Source organism: Elgaria multicarinata, chromosome 9 (genome assembly GCF_023053635.1).
Source record: "Elgaria multicarinata webbii isolate HBS135686 ecotype San Diego chromosome 9, rElgMul1.1.pri, whole genome shotgun sequence".
Classification (NCBI taxonomy): domain Eukaryota; kingdom Metazoa; phylum Chordata; class Lepidosauria; order Squamata; family Anguidae; genus Elgaria; species Elgaria multicarinata.
Window position 1 is genome coordinate 89212008 of NC_086179.1, and position 16958 is coordinate 89228965.

The 16958-nt window shown below is 42.1% G+C and overlaps 1 protein-coding gene across 1 annotated transcript in view; it reads left to right on the forward strand.

The window, feature by feature from the left end:
- Positions 1 to 7223, forward strand: part of SEMA3D (semaphorin 3D) — a 221924-nt gene extending 214701 nt beyond the window's left edge. The window contains exon 18 of the mRNA XM_063134307.1: positions 3864 to 7223. Within this exon, the coding sequence (XP_062990377.1) occupies positions 3864 to 4289 (426 nt within the window). The 3' untranslated portion in view covers positions 4290 to 7223. The remainder of the gene's footprint in view (positions 1 to 3863) is intronic.
- Positions 7224 to 16958: the final 9735 nt, after the last annotated feature.

Genomic DNA, 16958 nt, shown 5'->3' on the forward strand with positions numbered 1-16958 from the left:
CATCGACTATGGTTTATTCACATTTTAAAAAATAAAATTTAAAAAATCACCACATTTTCTTTGGCGTGCCCGATCTACACCAAGCAGGATATAACACTTTGAAAACGTTATGAAAACAGTATGTTGAATGTGTCCTGGGCCTGAACAGTTGTCATAACCATTATAAACTGTTATAAGCAGTAGTGTAGATCCTGCCCAATATTCGGAAATGTGGGAGTTTCTGATGTGTAGCTAATTCTTGTGTACCCCTGCAACGTCAGCAGCTCATAGGGAAGCAGCCCACAACACAGCTCCTTCCCACCCAACTGTTGTCCTGGAAAGTGCTGATACCGTCCTGGGAAGGAATCCAGCTAGACATCCTCCCCCATAATGTCATACTTCCAGTAGGGTGACCCTATGAAAAGGAGGACAGGGCTCCTGTATCTTTAACAGTTGTATTGAAAGGGAAATTCCAGCAGGTGTCATTTGTATATAAGGAGAAGCTGGTGAAATTTCCTCTTCATCACAACAGTTAAAACTGCAGGAGCCCTGCCCTCTTTTAAATCTGGTCACTCTAGTATAGCTCCTGCAGCTTTAACTGTTGTGATGAAGAGGGAATTTCACCAGGTGCTTTCATATATACAAATGACACCTGCAGAAATTCCCTTTTCTATGCAACTGTTAAAGATACAGGAGCCCTGTCCTCCTTTTCATAGGGTCACCCTAACTTCCAGTGTCATGGGATGGTGAGAGCAGGAGCCATTCTGCAGCAGGAAGGGACAGCTTTTAATAAGTAAGGCCGCCTGACAACCTTCTGAACTAAAATGAGGCAGCTGTTCTCAACATCCGGCCTGAAAGGAAAAGGGAGGCATGGCCTAGGTTTGCACATGCTCCATGTCATTGAGGTGTTCGCCAGTCAAGATGTGTGTCAAGTTTTAAATTGGTGTTTGACACTGTTTGACTTTTGGTACATTCCTTTGTTCGTTTTGACATGCTCTCGGACCTGACCTGGCATTACATTATTCCGGAGTAAAAAAAAATAATGAAATCTCTAACAATGAAGTCTAGACTTTCTCAAAAACTCACTGTTCCATAGTTCTTTGCCAATGAATTGTTTGTGTGAATAGTTGTAGAAATTTCATACATCCCTACCTATACAATGCGATGATCGAGTCTTGCTTTCTGAGGAGAAAACCCTGCTTTCTTATCATCTTGCTGCTCAGTTCTCCGGATCAGGACCATCAACCTGAATAAACCTGTGAAAGATAATAATAGAGGTTGTGTTGTTTTATCCTTCTCTTAGTTCAATTCCCAACCCCTCTAGTAACTAATTCTGATGTTTTTGTCGTGCAACCTACCAGTATAATTATTACTTGAATGTTAAAACGTCTGAAAATCAAAATTCTGGCTTCCACATCAGGAAATGTTTACTGCACTACATCAATTGCAAAATCTGTAAAAGATGGTTGTGGTTTTCCTTTTAATTCTAATACAGCATATTCTACATTATTAACAGACTTGAGAAGACAAACTCTTTAATGGCTCAGTGATTAAAATGTATGAAATCTGTAGCAGAGAAAATACCTTTTTTTTCCCTTTGATTGGACACAAATTGCAGTTTGAAATGTACGAGAGTACAATCATCCATATGACGCTTTTAGAATACTGATTTTGAAAAACAAAAACTAGCACTTTTGAGTGCCGCACTGGCAGTTCGACATAAAGTTGTCTAGTGCCTATTTTAACTTGGAATCTTCTCTGGAGCCTTGTGTTTATGGGGGACAGTGAGTTGAAGGAGAGACCATTTGCATTTGCATTGCACTGCCTGAGGCCGAATGTGAACCAGAAGACAGTTAAATGTCAATGTCTGAATTTTTACGAAGTCTATGATTAAGATGCACACATTTTTTTAAAAAAAAATGCATACAAAAATACGCATAGTACAGGCAAGTGCGCAAAATAACACTTTATGATGGGGAGAATTGCCTGCAAAAATGCATATAATTGGGGGGGGGGAATTTACAAAAATGAGTACAAAATGCTTCCTTTTTGAAATGCGTTCAAATCTTCATGCAGACTTTAAAACAAATTGCAACCCTATGCAGAAATTGACTGGAACTTACTTTGGAAAAATAAAACTTCAGTGGTTTGTTCAGCCCTAGGTGTGCCTGCCTCCTCAGCTGCATTGCAGTATCTTGGTCTTTCAGGAGACCAATATCTAACTTCCTGACCATCTTGGCAACTGCATTACCCCTTGGTTGGTCATAATGGGAGGGAAGAATGCCCTCTGCCTTCTGCTGCCCTAAGTTAACTTTTAATTCTGTACACTTTTCGAGCAGTTTTACTCAGGAGGCCCACAGGCAGGTGACAGCTGCTCATGTCATCAGGGTCCTTTGCACCCATATGATGCCATCTGTGGTCAAATGAGACTATGGCCTTAGCTAGACCTAAGGTTTAACCCGGGGCCGTCCCTGCCTGCTCGCGGGATGTCCTGTGTGTCATTTACATGAACAGGGATGACCCCGGGACGATCCCGGGATAAACCCTACATCTAGCTGAGGCCTATATGAGACCTGTTTCTTTTTGTTCCTCTGCAGGTCAGTTTTGTGATATAAATGCTTTACATCTTCCCTGAAAGGGAGATATACAAGTCTCCGTATCATTTTTGCATGCGACGGAGGTCTGGGCCAAAGGAAGCACAAAGCATATGGGGTTCCTGTTCTGTTAATATTATCACAATGTACAAAACCAGCTAAAAGATGAAATGGGAGGAGAAGGCAGTGGACCATTTGCATGCATGGCTGAAATGTCACCTGGTGTCACATTTTCTAGAAAGAAAGAATACGACAAATCCTGACAAATGTGTGTGCAGCATACAAATATGCAAGCTAAGGTACTAGCAAACATTTGATTCTTCACTTCCATATTCTAGAGCAGGGGTTCCCGACTCTTTCGCAAGTGGGCACCTGGGCATTCACAAAATGGCTGGCATGGTGGGCATGGCCAGTCATATAACACTCATTCCCAAGAAGGAAACTAAGGCCACAGCTAGACCTAAGGTTTATCCTGGGATCATCCAGGGTTCGCCCCTGCCTGAGCACTGGATTCCCTGTGTGTCACCTAGATGAACAGGTTTGACCCCTGGACGATCCAGGGATACACCTTAGGTCTAGCTATGGCCTAACAGAAAAGTAACTTGTCAAAGAAAACTAGTACAAGGCAGAGATGGGGGTTGAGCTACAAAACAAAACAAAACCCACACTTTTGAACCCCAATAAAGATAGTGCTGGTGGGTAGTGCCTTTCTTTGCAGCATGCCAGCCTGCCTGTTAAAAAAAACAGGGGGATCGCGGAGCTGTTAGGCACCAAGAGACGCATGGGCACATTGCTGCCTAGAAGCACCACATTGGAGACCCGTGCTCTAGCAGGTTCTCTAGATAAGTAGTAGTCATGGACATTTTTCATTTCCTTTTTGTGCATGAGAAGGCTTAGCATCATAGCAGCCATATTGGAACATCTAAATGTCTCCTTCAGGACTGTTGTTCTCTTACAACTGATTCTAAACCTGACTCTGGGCGTGTAAGAAAAACATAGCCACATAACATTCCATGGTCCCGGCATCACATGGTCCCTCATTTGTTAAGTCTGCAAGAACCAGCACAATGCTCACCTGGATCCCAGATGAGTGAAAGCAGATGTCAACAAAATCGCATGTTGCACCGTTAACTTTTCTTGCGTAGCGTCACATTTTAGTCAGATTTCATAAGCTCCATGTTCTGTTACCGGATACCTGTTCCAGTTATTCCTCTTCCACCTTGGGCACTCACTGTTTTTAGTATATAATAACTCTGCAAGCTTCACAGTATTTTGTTTTCTATCCAACAGCTGAAACCAGATGAAAGAATTATCAAGACAGAATATGGACTGTTGATTCGCAGCTTGCTGAGGAAGGACACTGGAGCATACTATTGTAAAGCGCAGGAGCACACATTTGTCCAAACCATTGTGAAGTTAAATCTAAACGTCATAGAGAATGGACAGATGGAAAGCTCTCAGAAAACAGAAGACGAGGAAGGGCGGGTACGGGATCTCCAAGCTGAGTCGCGGCTGAGGTACAAGGATTACATCCAGCTTCTCAGCAGTCCCAGCTTCAGTCTGGATGAGTACTGTGAGCAGATGTGGCACCGGGAAAAGAAACGACAACGTAACAAAGGCGGGCCAAAGTGGAAACATGTCCAGGAGATGAAGAAGAAACGGAACCGGAGGCACCACCAACCAGCCAGCCAACACACCAGGCCCGTGTCTACATAGTTTGCGTATTTTATTTAAAGAAAGGACATTTTTGCAAATGAAAATACTTTTGTTAGGTTTTGTGGTCTTTCCCTATTGATGTTGCTTTTCAAAGAGACCAGTCAATGCATAGTCATTAATGTATATGAGACCCTATGGAAGAATACACTAGCAGTTGCGGGGGGTGGGGGCGGGGAATTCTTCAGGACCTATTTTCACTCTTTCTAAGGTTTGTACTGTGATGAATTTGATTTGCATCCCAGGCTCCGAAGAGTTAATTTATGTAATGTATGAAATGGCTGTTCTGTTGTTTTCCCTGTAAAAACATAGCCATGAGCTTATTGAACAACTGCTAGGTTCCGGCACAGAGACAACTACATTTCAAAGTAGGCTGGATGAACTGGGAGAATTGACTATGCATCTGTTAAAAACAGGAGCTAAAAAATAGGGCCAAAAACATTGCCTAGTAAGTTGTAGACCAGGGGCCCAGAACCTCAGGCCCGGGGCGAAATTGACTGTCTTGGGGTCTCGGTCCAATCCTCTGGCATTTCCCAGAAAGCCTCACCTCATTTACCCAACCATAAAACACTTGGTTTCCTGTTTTTTCCCATTCTAAAAAAAATAAAACGCCTCTCCTAACCCTTAATTATTTACCAGCAGTAAGAGCGTGATTTGCTGATAGTTTTGGACTCACCCACTATTGGACCATGGCCCCTGAGAGCTCTTCCGAAATTGCATTTGGGCTAAAGGAGGTCCCACACCCCTGTAGTAGACCTTTGGTAAGACTATGGAACCTTCCCCCCCCCCCCCCAGTATGGAATGCCCCCACCCCTTCCCAACCTGTTACCGCATTGGGGCTCATTTCACAAAACTGTATATTTGCATTTCCTGGTCCCAGCATGGATAGAGTAGGTGAAACCCTGAAATGGCTAATAACACTGATTTATGCATAAAAAGAAAAAGTGATCCTAGGTTTATAGGAAGAAATGTAGAGCTTTATTTTTTAGGGCGTAAATAGCAACTAGTTTGAAGGCCATCTGCTGAGATGTTGACTCAAATTGGAACTGCCAGCAATGAGTAAAATTTCTAAGGAGCAAGTGGGAGGTGAGCACACAAATCCTATTAGTAAGTAATGGGATTTCTGCCAGCACCTCTTCTGTCTGTCTCTGACGTTTCCCCTCCCATCCATGTCTCATCTCATCCCTGCTACTTTAACTTCTTTGCTGCTTTGCATTTGCTTCTTTGATTGAAAACTCCCCAACAAAATTAAATCCATGAAGGAAAAACCCCTGATGGAAGCGATGTGCTGGCTTGACGTGGTGGACAACAGCCATTTACTCAGCTGTGTATTCTTTGTGTAAAGGTCTCGTGTATTTTAGATACAGTGGTGCATTGTGGGAATTCATGCTTTATATTTTTACTAAAAGAAAAAGAAAACAAAGTCCATGTGTAAATAACACGCACGTTAGAGGTGGGCAGCTTTGCAGTTTTATAAAATGTTCCAAGTTTCTTCTTGTTGTTGTTGTTGTCATTGTTGTTGTTTTACTTTGATGCTGTTTAATAGATTTGCATGTCTACTCAGAAGTAAGTCCCACTGAATCCAGTAGCCTTTACTCAAGGCAAGGAATGTATAGGATTGCAGCCACGGTCATCTTGACTGAGTGGGAATTCTGGGTTGGATGCCAGTCTGATTTACATCAGGTTAACCGTGGGGTTTAGTCGAGCAGCTTCACTGAAGCTGTTTTATAGCGCCAGAAATGAGATCAAACAAGACTAACATCTCATCTTGTAAGCTGCACCCTGTTCCTACAAAGGCCGGCCTTCTTACTAGTAATCCTCCCGTCCTCTGGCCTTCCTTCCCTCCGGCACGCACACCAACATACCGTTTTACTTTTCACGCCTTTCTGAGTGTGAAATGACAAATTAGCTACTTCCTCACATGGAAGAAGGCTTTGATGGATACTGAAATGACAGACCTTCCTTGTTTCTCATGCATTCTACTCATCTTGGGAGCAAAGTCTGTGGGAAAGCCATGTAATTGGTGGACCGCTCATTAAAGCAAAGCCCCAGTTTGATTCTCGGCTCTGGAAAAATCATCATTGTTATCTGATGTTGCTGTGTATGTGTACTTACATTTTTTTCTGATTAATAATTGTACTGTTCTGTTCTGCATTTGTGTTTGGATAAAGGGATACACATTTGGAAAATTAAATGCTCATGAGCTACACCGCAAAGAAATAATCCTATCAGAGAATTAAATCGTGCAGGTGTCCTACTCCAAACTCACCCCAAATTGAGATTTGCAAATATGCAAAATATGCCCCTCCTTAACCTGCACCACTCTATAATTTATGTAGTCTGCTAAAAGGGTTGATTATCCAGTAGTGTTTCAAACCGCCAACCCTGTGTGCATGTTTGAAATATTCAAAATTTCATTAACAAACCATTGTGGTCAGTCAGATGCCAATTAAAATAAATATCGGGGGGGGGGATAAAACACTGCATCCAAGTTGCTAAAGAACATCAAAATGGTGAAAATTCTCATTTAACAATGCAATAATTATTTTATGTTGATTTAACAATTAGAGAAAGGAGGGGTTAAGCATTTGGCATTGATTTTCAGTTCATACTTCCTAGAGTCTTTAATTGAAGGAAAACATCTATGGGTACGATAGAAGGGGTCCATGAAACCTCACAGAAAGTAACATTGGGAACCATTCCAGATCCCTAATAGCATCCGTGCAATGTTTAGCTCCGCAATATAAGCAGTTTTAATACAATTTCATCTTTTTACAATCTATTTTAATCAAACTGGTGTTGTTGTTGTTTTAAAGGTATGTATTAACAAGGATTTATTTGACTCCAATATCAAATTAGAAAATTAGTGCGGGGTGTGTGTGTTTGTTTTTTACAAAGTAGAAGTTATTTAAAAAATAAATAAATGAAATGTGGCTATATATTGTACATTTGTGGACTACACCAGACAATCGTTAAAGAACCAGAAGCATATCTGACACACAAACTAACTACCTTTCAGATGATTAGATTCTATAGGCAGCGTAGGAAATACTTACCAAGATACCCCACTCCTCCTACCCTTTTGAAAACAACCCCCCGCAACACACAATTTTCCATACCTACCTATTAATGAGCCATAAGGGGGCCTCTGAGACATAAGAACATAAGCAGTGCCCTGATGCTGGATCAGACCAAGGGTCCATCTAGTCCAGCACTCTGTTCACACAGGGGCCAACCAGCCATCGGCCAGGGATGAACAAGCAGCACATGGTGCAACAGCACCCTCCCACCCATGTTCCCCAGCAAGTGGTGCACACAGGCTTACAGCTTTGAATACTGGAGGTAGCACACAACCATCAAAGGTAATAGCCTTCACCTCTAGGAATTTATCCAACCCCCTTTTGAAGCCCTCCAAACTGGTGGCCATCACTACATCTTGTGGTAGTGCATTCCATAATTTAACAATGTGCTGTGGGAAGAAGTCTTTCCTTTTATCTGTCCTGAATCTCCCACCAATCAGCTTCATGGAATGACCCCATTGAGTTCTAGTATTTTGAGAGAGGGAGAAAAATGTTCTTAGGAAGTTAAGATGGCAGCAGGCCGCTGCTTTCTTCTGCAGTGCATCCAGACACTAAAATGGGGGTGGGAGGAGAGAAAAAGGATTCCTGTCACTTCTGTCATGCCTCGCATGATAGCCATTTTGTAGTGGTGCCATGACAGTGTCCAGAACTGAGCCCTGCAGTACCCCGCTGGTTACCTCCACCAGTTTGAGAAGGTGCCATTGATAAGCACTCTTTGAGTCCGATTCTGTGGCCAACTGTGAATCCACCTAATAGTTGTTCCATCTAGCCTACTGTTAGCTAGTTTGTGAATTAGAATATCATGGGGCTTTGCTGAAGTCAAAATATATTATGTCCACAGTGTTCCCACAGTCCACAAAGGAGGTTACCCAGTCAAAAAATGAGATCAGAATAGTCTGGTAAGATTTGTTCTTGAATAATAATAATTTGTTGTTGTTTATTCATTCAGTCGTTTCCGACTCTTCGTGACTTCATGGACCAGCCCACGCCAGAGCTTTCTGTTGGCCGTCGCCACCCCTAGCTTCCCCAAGGTCAAGTCTGTCACCTCCAGAATATCATCCATCCATCTTGCCCTTGGTCAGCCCCTCTTCCTTTTGCCTTCCACTTTCCCTAGCATCAGCCTCTTCTCCAGGGTATCCTGTCTTCTCATTATGTGGCCAAAGTACTTCAGTTTTGCCTTTAATACCATTCCCTGAAGTGAGCAGTCTGGCTTTATTTCCTGGAGTATGGACTGGTTTGATCTTCTTGCAGTCCAAGGCACTCTCAGAATTTTCCTCCAACACCACAGTTCAAAAGCATCTAACTTCCTTCGCTCAGCTTTCCTTATGGTCCAGCTCTCGCAGCCATAGGTTACTACGGGGAATACCAAGCTGGTTGCCATAATCTTGGTTTTTTTGAGGTTTAACTGCAACCCGGCTTTTGCACTTTCTTCTTTCACCTTTGTCATAAGGCTCCTCAGCTCCTCCTCGCTTTCAGCCATCAAAGTGGTGTCATCTGCATATCTGAGATTGTTAATGTTTCTTCCTGCGATTTTAACTCCAGCCTTGGATTCGTCAAGCCCAGCACGTCGCATGATGTGTTCTGCATACAAGTTGAATAGGTAAGGTGAGAGTATACAACCCTGCTGTACTCCTTTCCCAATCTTAAACCAGTCCGTTGTTCCGTGGTCTGTTCTTACCGTTGCTACTTGTTCGTTATACAGATTCCTCAGGAGGCAGACAAGATGACTTGGTATCCCCATACCACCAAGAACTTGCCACAGTTTGTTATGATCCACACAGTCAAAGGTTTTAGAATAGTCGATAAAACAGAAATAGATGTTTTTCTGGAACTCCCTGGCTTTCTCCATTATCCAGCGGATATTGGGAATTTGGTCTCTAGTTCCTCTGCCTTTTCTAAACCCAGCTTGTACATCTGGCAATTCTCACTCCATGAATTGCTGGAGTCTACCTTGCAGGATCTTGAGCATTACCTTACTGGCATGTGAAATAAGTGCCACTGTCAGATAGTTTGAACATTCTTTAGTGTTTCCCTTTTTTGGTATGGGGATATAAATTGATTTTTTTCAGTCTGATGGCCATTCTTGTGTTTTCCAAATTTGCGGGCATATGGCATGCATCACCTTGACAGCATCATCTTGCAATAGTTTAAACAGTTCAGCTGGGATACCATCGTCTCCTGCTGCCTTGTTATTAGCAATGCTTCTTAAGGCCCATTCAACCTCACTCTTCAGGATGTCTGGCTCTAACTCACTGACCACACCGTCTGAGCTATCCCTGATATTATTATCCTTCCTATACAGATCTTCCGTATATTCTTGCCACCTTTTCTTGATCTCTTCTGTTTCTGTTAGGTCCTTGCCATCTTTGTTTTTGATCATACCCATTTTTGCCTGGAATTTACCTCCGATGTTTCTAATTTTCTGGAAGAGGTCTCTTGTCCTTCCTATTCTATTGTCTTCTTCCACTTCCGCACATTGCTTGTTTAAAAATAATTCCTTATCTCTTCTGGCTAACCTCTGGAATTTTGCATTTAACTTGGCATATCTCCCCCTATCACTGTTGCCTTTTGCTTTCCTCCTTTCTTGGGCTACTTCCAGTGTCTCAGCAGACAGCCATCTTGCCTTCTTGGTTTTCTTTTTCTTTGGGACGTTTTTTGTTGCCACCTCTTGGACAATGTTGCGAACTTTTGTCCATAGTTCTTCCGGGACCCTATCTACTAAATCTAGTCCCTTAAATCTATTCTTCACTTCCACTGCATATTCATTAGGAATATTAGTGAGCTCATATCTAACTGATCTGTGAGTGACCTATTCTCTTTAGTTTGATTCTAAATTGTGCAATAAGAAGTTCATGATCTGAACTACAGTCAGTTCCAGGTCTTGTTTTTACTGTCTGTATAGATGTCCGCCACCTTTGGCTGCAAAGGATGTAGTCAATCTGATTTCGGTGTCGGCCATCTGGTAAAGTCCATGTATAAAGCCGTCTTTTCGGTTGTTGGAAGAGAGTGTTTGTTATGCACAGTGAGTTGTCCTAGCAGAATTCTATCAGCCTATGTCCCGCTTCATTTTGTTCTTCTAGACCATGCTTACCTGTAATTCCAGATGTCATTTGACTGCCTACCTTAGCGTTCTAGTCTCCTGTAATGAAAATAACATCTCTTTTTGGTGTATTATCCAGTAGGTGCTGCAGATCCTCATAGAACTGATCTACTTCTGCTTCTTCAGCATCTGTGGTTGGGGCATATATTTGGATCATTGTGATGTTAAATGGCTTACCCTGAATTCGAATTGAGATCATTCTATCATTTTTTGGATTGTATCCAAGCACTGCTTTAGCCACTTTATTATTAATTATGAAGGCTACTCCATTTCTTCTGTGATCCTCTTGTCCACAGTAGTAGATCTGGTGGTGATCTGATGTGAAGTGGCCCATTCCAGTCCATTTCAGTTCACTGACACCCAATATATCTATATTTAATCTTGACATCTCACCAATAACCACATCCAATTTGCCCTGGCTCATAGATCTTACATTCCAGGTTCCTATGGTGTGTTGATCTTTAGAACATCGGATTTGTCGTTCACCACCAGCACCGTCAGCCGCTAGCTGTCCTTTCGGCTTTGAGCTAGCTGCATCATCACGTCTGGGGCTAGTTGAACTTATCCTCTGTTCCTCCCCAGTAGCATTTAGACCATCTTCCGACCTGGGGGTCCCATCTTCCGATGGTATACCGACATATCTCTGGTTGTACTGATCCATTTAGTTTTCATGGCAAGAATATTGGGGTGGGTTGCCATTACCTTCCCCAGGGATCGTATTTAGTCTGACCTCTCTACCATGACCTTCCTGTCTTGGGTGTCCCTTCACGGTTTAGCTCATGGCATCCTTGAGGTGCTCCAGCTCCAGCACCATGACAAGGTAACGATCTCCTTTGCTGGAGATGATGATAATAATAATAATAATAATAATAATAATAATAATAATAATAATAATAATAATAATATATTACCCACCTCTCCTTCTGCATTGAGGTGGGGGACAACATGGAATACAAAATATTATAAAATACATTAGAGACATGTACACTCTGGAATATCTCTGTTATTTACAACTGCAGTATATTTTGGGGAGTGAAACTGGAGACATAATTTTTACATACCACACCTCAGCTAAAATTTTGCAGAACCACCACAAACCAAGTGGAATTCTTTCAATGGGCTAGATCTGCTCCACGAGTATATCAGTTGGCTATCCCTGATAAAAGTGATATGGCTCTACTGTTAGATTAGAAAACAAACCAGTCAATTTGAAAATATTAGATACTAGGGGTATTTTGAAAATTCACATATGGATGCTCATAGTTGCTCAAATTCTTGCAAACAGACTCATAGCAGGTACAGCCTGCTGTGAGTAGGCTGATTTTGCTAATAACCCCTCAAGCACTGCCACCACTGCTTCCATTTCCCCAGTCGCAGACTCTCAGCCCAACCTACCTTACAGGGTTGTTGTTGTGAAGATAAAATGGACAGGAGAAAGATTATATATGCTGCCTTGGGTTCCGTGGAGGAAAAAGGCAGGATATAAATGCAATAAATAAATAAATGACTGGCAATCAGACTGAAGAGGGCCCTGGAAGCAGCCGGCACTCTTATAGACATGACGAGTGTTGTTTACCCTCTGGGACTGGACTAGAAATTCCAGAATTCCACTGACACTTTGTGTGAGAGGCAGTGTGGTGTAGTGGCTAAAGTGTTGGACTGGGAGTTAGGAGATCCGGGTTCTAGTCCCCACTCGGCCATGGAAGCCCATTGGATGACTTTAGGCCAGTCACAGACTCTCAGCCCAACCTACCTCACAGGGTTGCTGTTGTGAGGATAAAATGGAAAGGAGGAAGAGGATTGTGTATGCTACCTTGGGTTCCTTGGAGGAAAAAAGGCAGAGATAAATGCTATAATAAATAAATAAATCATTTCCTGCAAAGGACGAGATCCTTAGGAGCTGCCTCCAATCCACACAATTATACTATGTACACCGATGCAATGTAGATGGGTGTTTGGATTTCTGCCTAGGTGTACTTGAACCACTGAACATGACCAATCAAATATTGAGCACATCATTGTCTTAATAGTTGCCAATTTAGTTTAGTGGTTTCCAGACTTCCTAACTTCAGCAAACCCTTTCAACTAGGGATATGTGAGAATTTTGTTTCACTTCGCAAATCTTCCAAACGTGCCCCATTCAAACCCGGATGCAAACCAGGAGAGAAGTTTCTTTAAAAATGTTTGCACATTCCAGACTTGCGATCACATTCAAAAAGAACATGCGCTTTAAAATGCACCTTTCAATAAAATAAAATGCACTGTCACACTTCAATAGGAGGAAAGTGTAAAATCCTGAAACATGAACACAGAAATGTGCAATTTGCCTGTTCTAAATGTGCACTTTTCTCATTCAAACAAATTGAAAAATGGCTCACTAACGAAAAAATGTGAAGTTCAGAAAATGAGCTCAAACATCTGTGGTTCTGTCACACCTATTTTCCGCTTGCCTTCTGAGGAACTCCATGCACAATCTGTTCTGAGGATCAGGAAGGGTTCTATACTGTGCTTTATCAATTTGCACCACCTCTTTTCAGGTGTTCTGCTTCGAAGTACAATCACTAGGGGTGTGCACTCCGCCCCGGAATTATCTGGTAACCATGAACTTCTGTGGAGCATTCTATTTCCAGAGCAGAGATTGGCCGCTTCCAAACCCATTGATTAATATCAGAGTGGAGACATGCCCAGCCGGAGCTTCTAAAGTCTCCAGAATTATCCTGCTCTCTCTCTCTCTGTGTCTAAAGTGAATATCTCCATATTTGGAAGACGCTGAGTGGGGTGAGGGGTAGCTTTGCTGTTGACACCTATTCCTAATTGGTGTGGCTAACCAATTAGGAATAGCCACAGTGCTGTCCCTGACTGTGTTCTCCTCCAATTGTAGTGTTTGGGAGATTGGAAAACAGTAAATGGCTGATGATTCTTGCCATGCCGGGGGGGGGGGGAAGAGAGGGAGCACATTTCTGCTTGGACTCATAGAAGTCAATCATCCACATTTCCACAGTGTAAAAGTGCTGGCTGGCTGGCATGGTGAGTGAGAAAGCTTCTACACCTGAGTCAGGCACAGGCCTTTATTTCAGTGGCTGGGCTTCCCGTTCAGGGGGTGGGGTGGGGTGGGGTGGGGTGGGGGGGGTGAGGGCTCCGTCCAATAGATCTGGAGGGCACCAAGTTGGAGTAGGCTGAAGTGGGATTTTAAAAAAATAAATCCTAAAAAATCAAAGCATGAACGGACGTCCCTATGAGGGTAATTTGTTGGGCTATTTGTGGGGCTGGCTGCAACCCTAAAATAGCCAATGAGTTCTCAATGGCTTGTCAACTCTCCACCCTTGGTGGGTTCACACATATTGACAAACCGCCATGGTGCAGAATTGGATTGGCAACCTGGCTTCCACTGTGGCTAATAAGTCACAGTGGACTGCAGTGATTGCGTGAACAAGGTCAATGGGTTGGATCCAGATTTATTCATACTTAGAGTAAGCCCATAGAAATCAATGGGGCGTAAGTCACAACTACCTTAAATCCCTTTTATTTCAATGACTACTCTAAGTATGACAACATAAGCTTCCAACCCCTAACCATTTCTGTCGTTGTCCCACACAATAGCTATACCACTTCAGGGAAGTAGGTTTAACAGATAAAATAGTGATGTGATACATGTGTGTGGCTGTGTGAGTGAGCGCATTAGAAGACACAATTTCACATACAAAGTTGGTGTTAACAGTTACATAAATTCCAGTGGACACTGGAGACCACTGAAGGAGCTAGACAAAACACAGTATGCTGGAAAAAGAAAGAAGAGCTTTTAAAAAGTAATTTGGGTTGTTATTCCTTCACTAATGAAGGCCAAGCAGAAGGTGTGTAGACCTTGAGTATAAATTGAAGGGAAGTAAGAGTGAGCCAACAGGAATTTTAACTGTTTGACCAGAAGGGCAGGACTAGTATATACCCTGCTTTTGGGGGTGGGGAATCTGCTTATAACTGCTCTGATCAGTATAAGTATGCTGTCTTACCATACATTATGACCATAAAAATTATGGAAGAGTTGCAGTAGAATTCCACTTAATTTTTCCCCAGAGCAAGATTAAAGATAAATTTGGATGACCATGAGAAGATGAAACAATTAAGGACTTTGGACAAAGCCATTGACATTTGGGTGTTACTTACATTTGGTTTTCGCAAACCCAAAATTTGGCATGAATCACGTGATGGGGGTGGGGGCAGAGATTATGCTCAATAAAAATATTTGTTGGGATTTTGAGTGATGTGAAAATAACAAGTAAGGCCATTTGTGGTCAGGGAGGTGCTGCTGGAGAGTATGGACTTGCCCTATTTGGAGCAGTTGGACTGACCACTGATTAAACTAGAGTGTTGCAATGCACTTTATGTGAAGCTGTCTCTGCCAACTGTTCAGAAACTATCTAGTATGTTTATGGCCACAATTCAAAGTGCTTTTTTTACAGCCTTTAAATCCCTGAAGTGCCTGGGACCAAGTTATCCAAAGGACTGCCTTTACCCATACAAATCTGCCCATATAGTAGGACCTTCTCCAGGGGTGTTCGATGACCTGCTGTAAAAATCAGTGAGGCTCATGTGCTGTAGCAGCAAGGTCTTCTTGGTGGTGGCACGAAGACTTTGGAACTCCCTTCCAAAAAACTTATGCCTTGCCCTTTCTACTCTAAAATGTAAGCAGACCTTCCTCTTCAAGATTGATTTTGATTGATAGCTTATAGCTTATATTGGTAGATCATTATTATTATTATTATTATTATTATTATTATTATTTATTTATATAGCACCATCAATGTACATGGTGCTCTACAGAGTAAAACAGTAAATAGCAAGACCCTGCCGCATAGGCTTACAATCTAATAAAATCATAGTAAAACAATAAGGAGGGGAAGAGAATGCAAACAGGTACAGGGTAGGGTAAGCAGGCACTGGGTAGGGAAAAACTAACAGTAGAAAGTAACAGTAGAAGTCTGCACAACATCAAGTTTTAAAAGCTTTAGGAAAAAGAAAAGTTTTTAGTTGTGCTTTAAAAGCTGTGGTTGAACTTGTAGTTCTCAAATGTTCTGGAAGAGCGTTCCAGGCATAAGGGGCAGCAGACGAAAATGGACGAAGCCGAGCAAGGGAAGTAGAGGCCCTTGCGCAGGCAAGAAACATGGCATCAGAGGAGCGAAGAGCACGAGCGGGGCAATAGTGTGAGATGAGAGAGGAGAGATAGGAAGGAGATCAGGGGTACAAAGTCATTCTGGTGTGATCATCTTTGATTTGTACCTTTCACATCCCCTTGTACATTACTGTGGGATGGAATAGCTGTAAAAAAAGTAGTATAACATGCTTGAAGATCAATAATGAATAAATAAATCTCTTGAAATGTAGCTTTTAACTATAGCTTGTGAACCTGTTATATATTTTCAATGTTTTGACTTCTTTTAAATTATTCCCTAGTAAAGTCTTTTCAAATATACTGGATGACATTAGTAATATGGCATCCAATATATTTGGTTATGTGTGATTCTCTATCTTTGTCTCCAAAAGTAGAGCTGAATTATTGTTAGCCTGAGCTTGATATGTCTGATACCTCAGCCCAGTTCGCAGTCAGTCTATCCTATAATGGTCAGGATGTCTGAAACCTAAAGACCAAGGAGAGGCTCTTAGTGTATAGACCAGAGTTCAGCACCTGCATGTACATCGTGTGGATTACTCAGCACTCGATGATTCACAATCCCTATTCAGGCGTTCAGCCTGCTCACATCGGGGCTAAAAAGCTGGGAGGGTAAGATTGCACATCCAAGGTCCCCATCCAAGTAACCACTCAGCCCCAGATCATGCAAGATGTCCGTCATCAACAAAATTGTGTCTGAGGGGCTATGAAGGTTTTTTCTTGCTCTGCAATGGCAGGTTCACAGATGCAAGCCAACTTGCAAGAATTGTAAACGTGCATTTATTGGCTGGCCCTATGCTATCTATGAATCTAGTTTCTAGAAGAAAACAAACAACTCCTTTGTTGATGAACTATATCCACCAGTGTAAAATCTGTGAGATTGCATATAGGTAAGTCTTGTATAGATAAATGTAGTGTTGCCAGTTCCTGCTCTGGAAACATTGGTTATGTCTTTAACAGCACCAGGTCAGAAAACAATTCAGAAATGACATCTCCCCACTCTGCGTTAAAGCGTGAGATTTGCAGACCGTCTCTTGAGACCTGTATACATTATTGTACACCTTCTAGTTTTCTGGCAAGGCAAAATTATAGCAAGTAATTAATATAAACATATACATATCTGATCTGAAAATACTTCATTGGCCACTTCATCTCCTGTTGCCATTCATGATTTAAATGGAGCCCAGAGGCCTTTTTTTTAAAGCAAGTTATTCCAAAATATCACCTGGCAAGTGTTCAATTCAATGAGATTGCAAGTGTAAATACAGGTGTAAACCATTTGAGGACAAAGGAGTCACATTTGTATGTGAAGAAAATTAATCCCACAT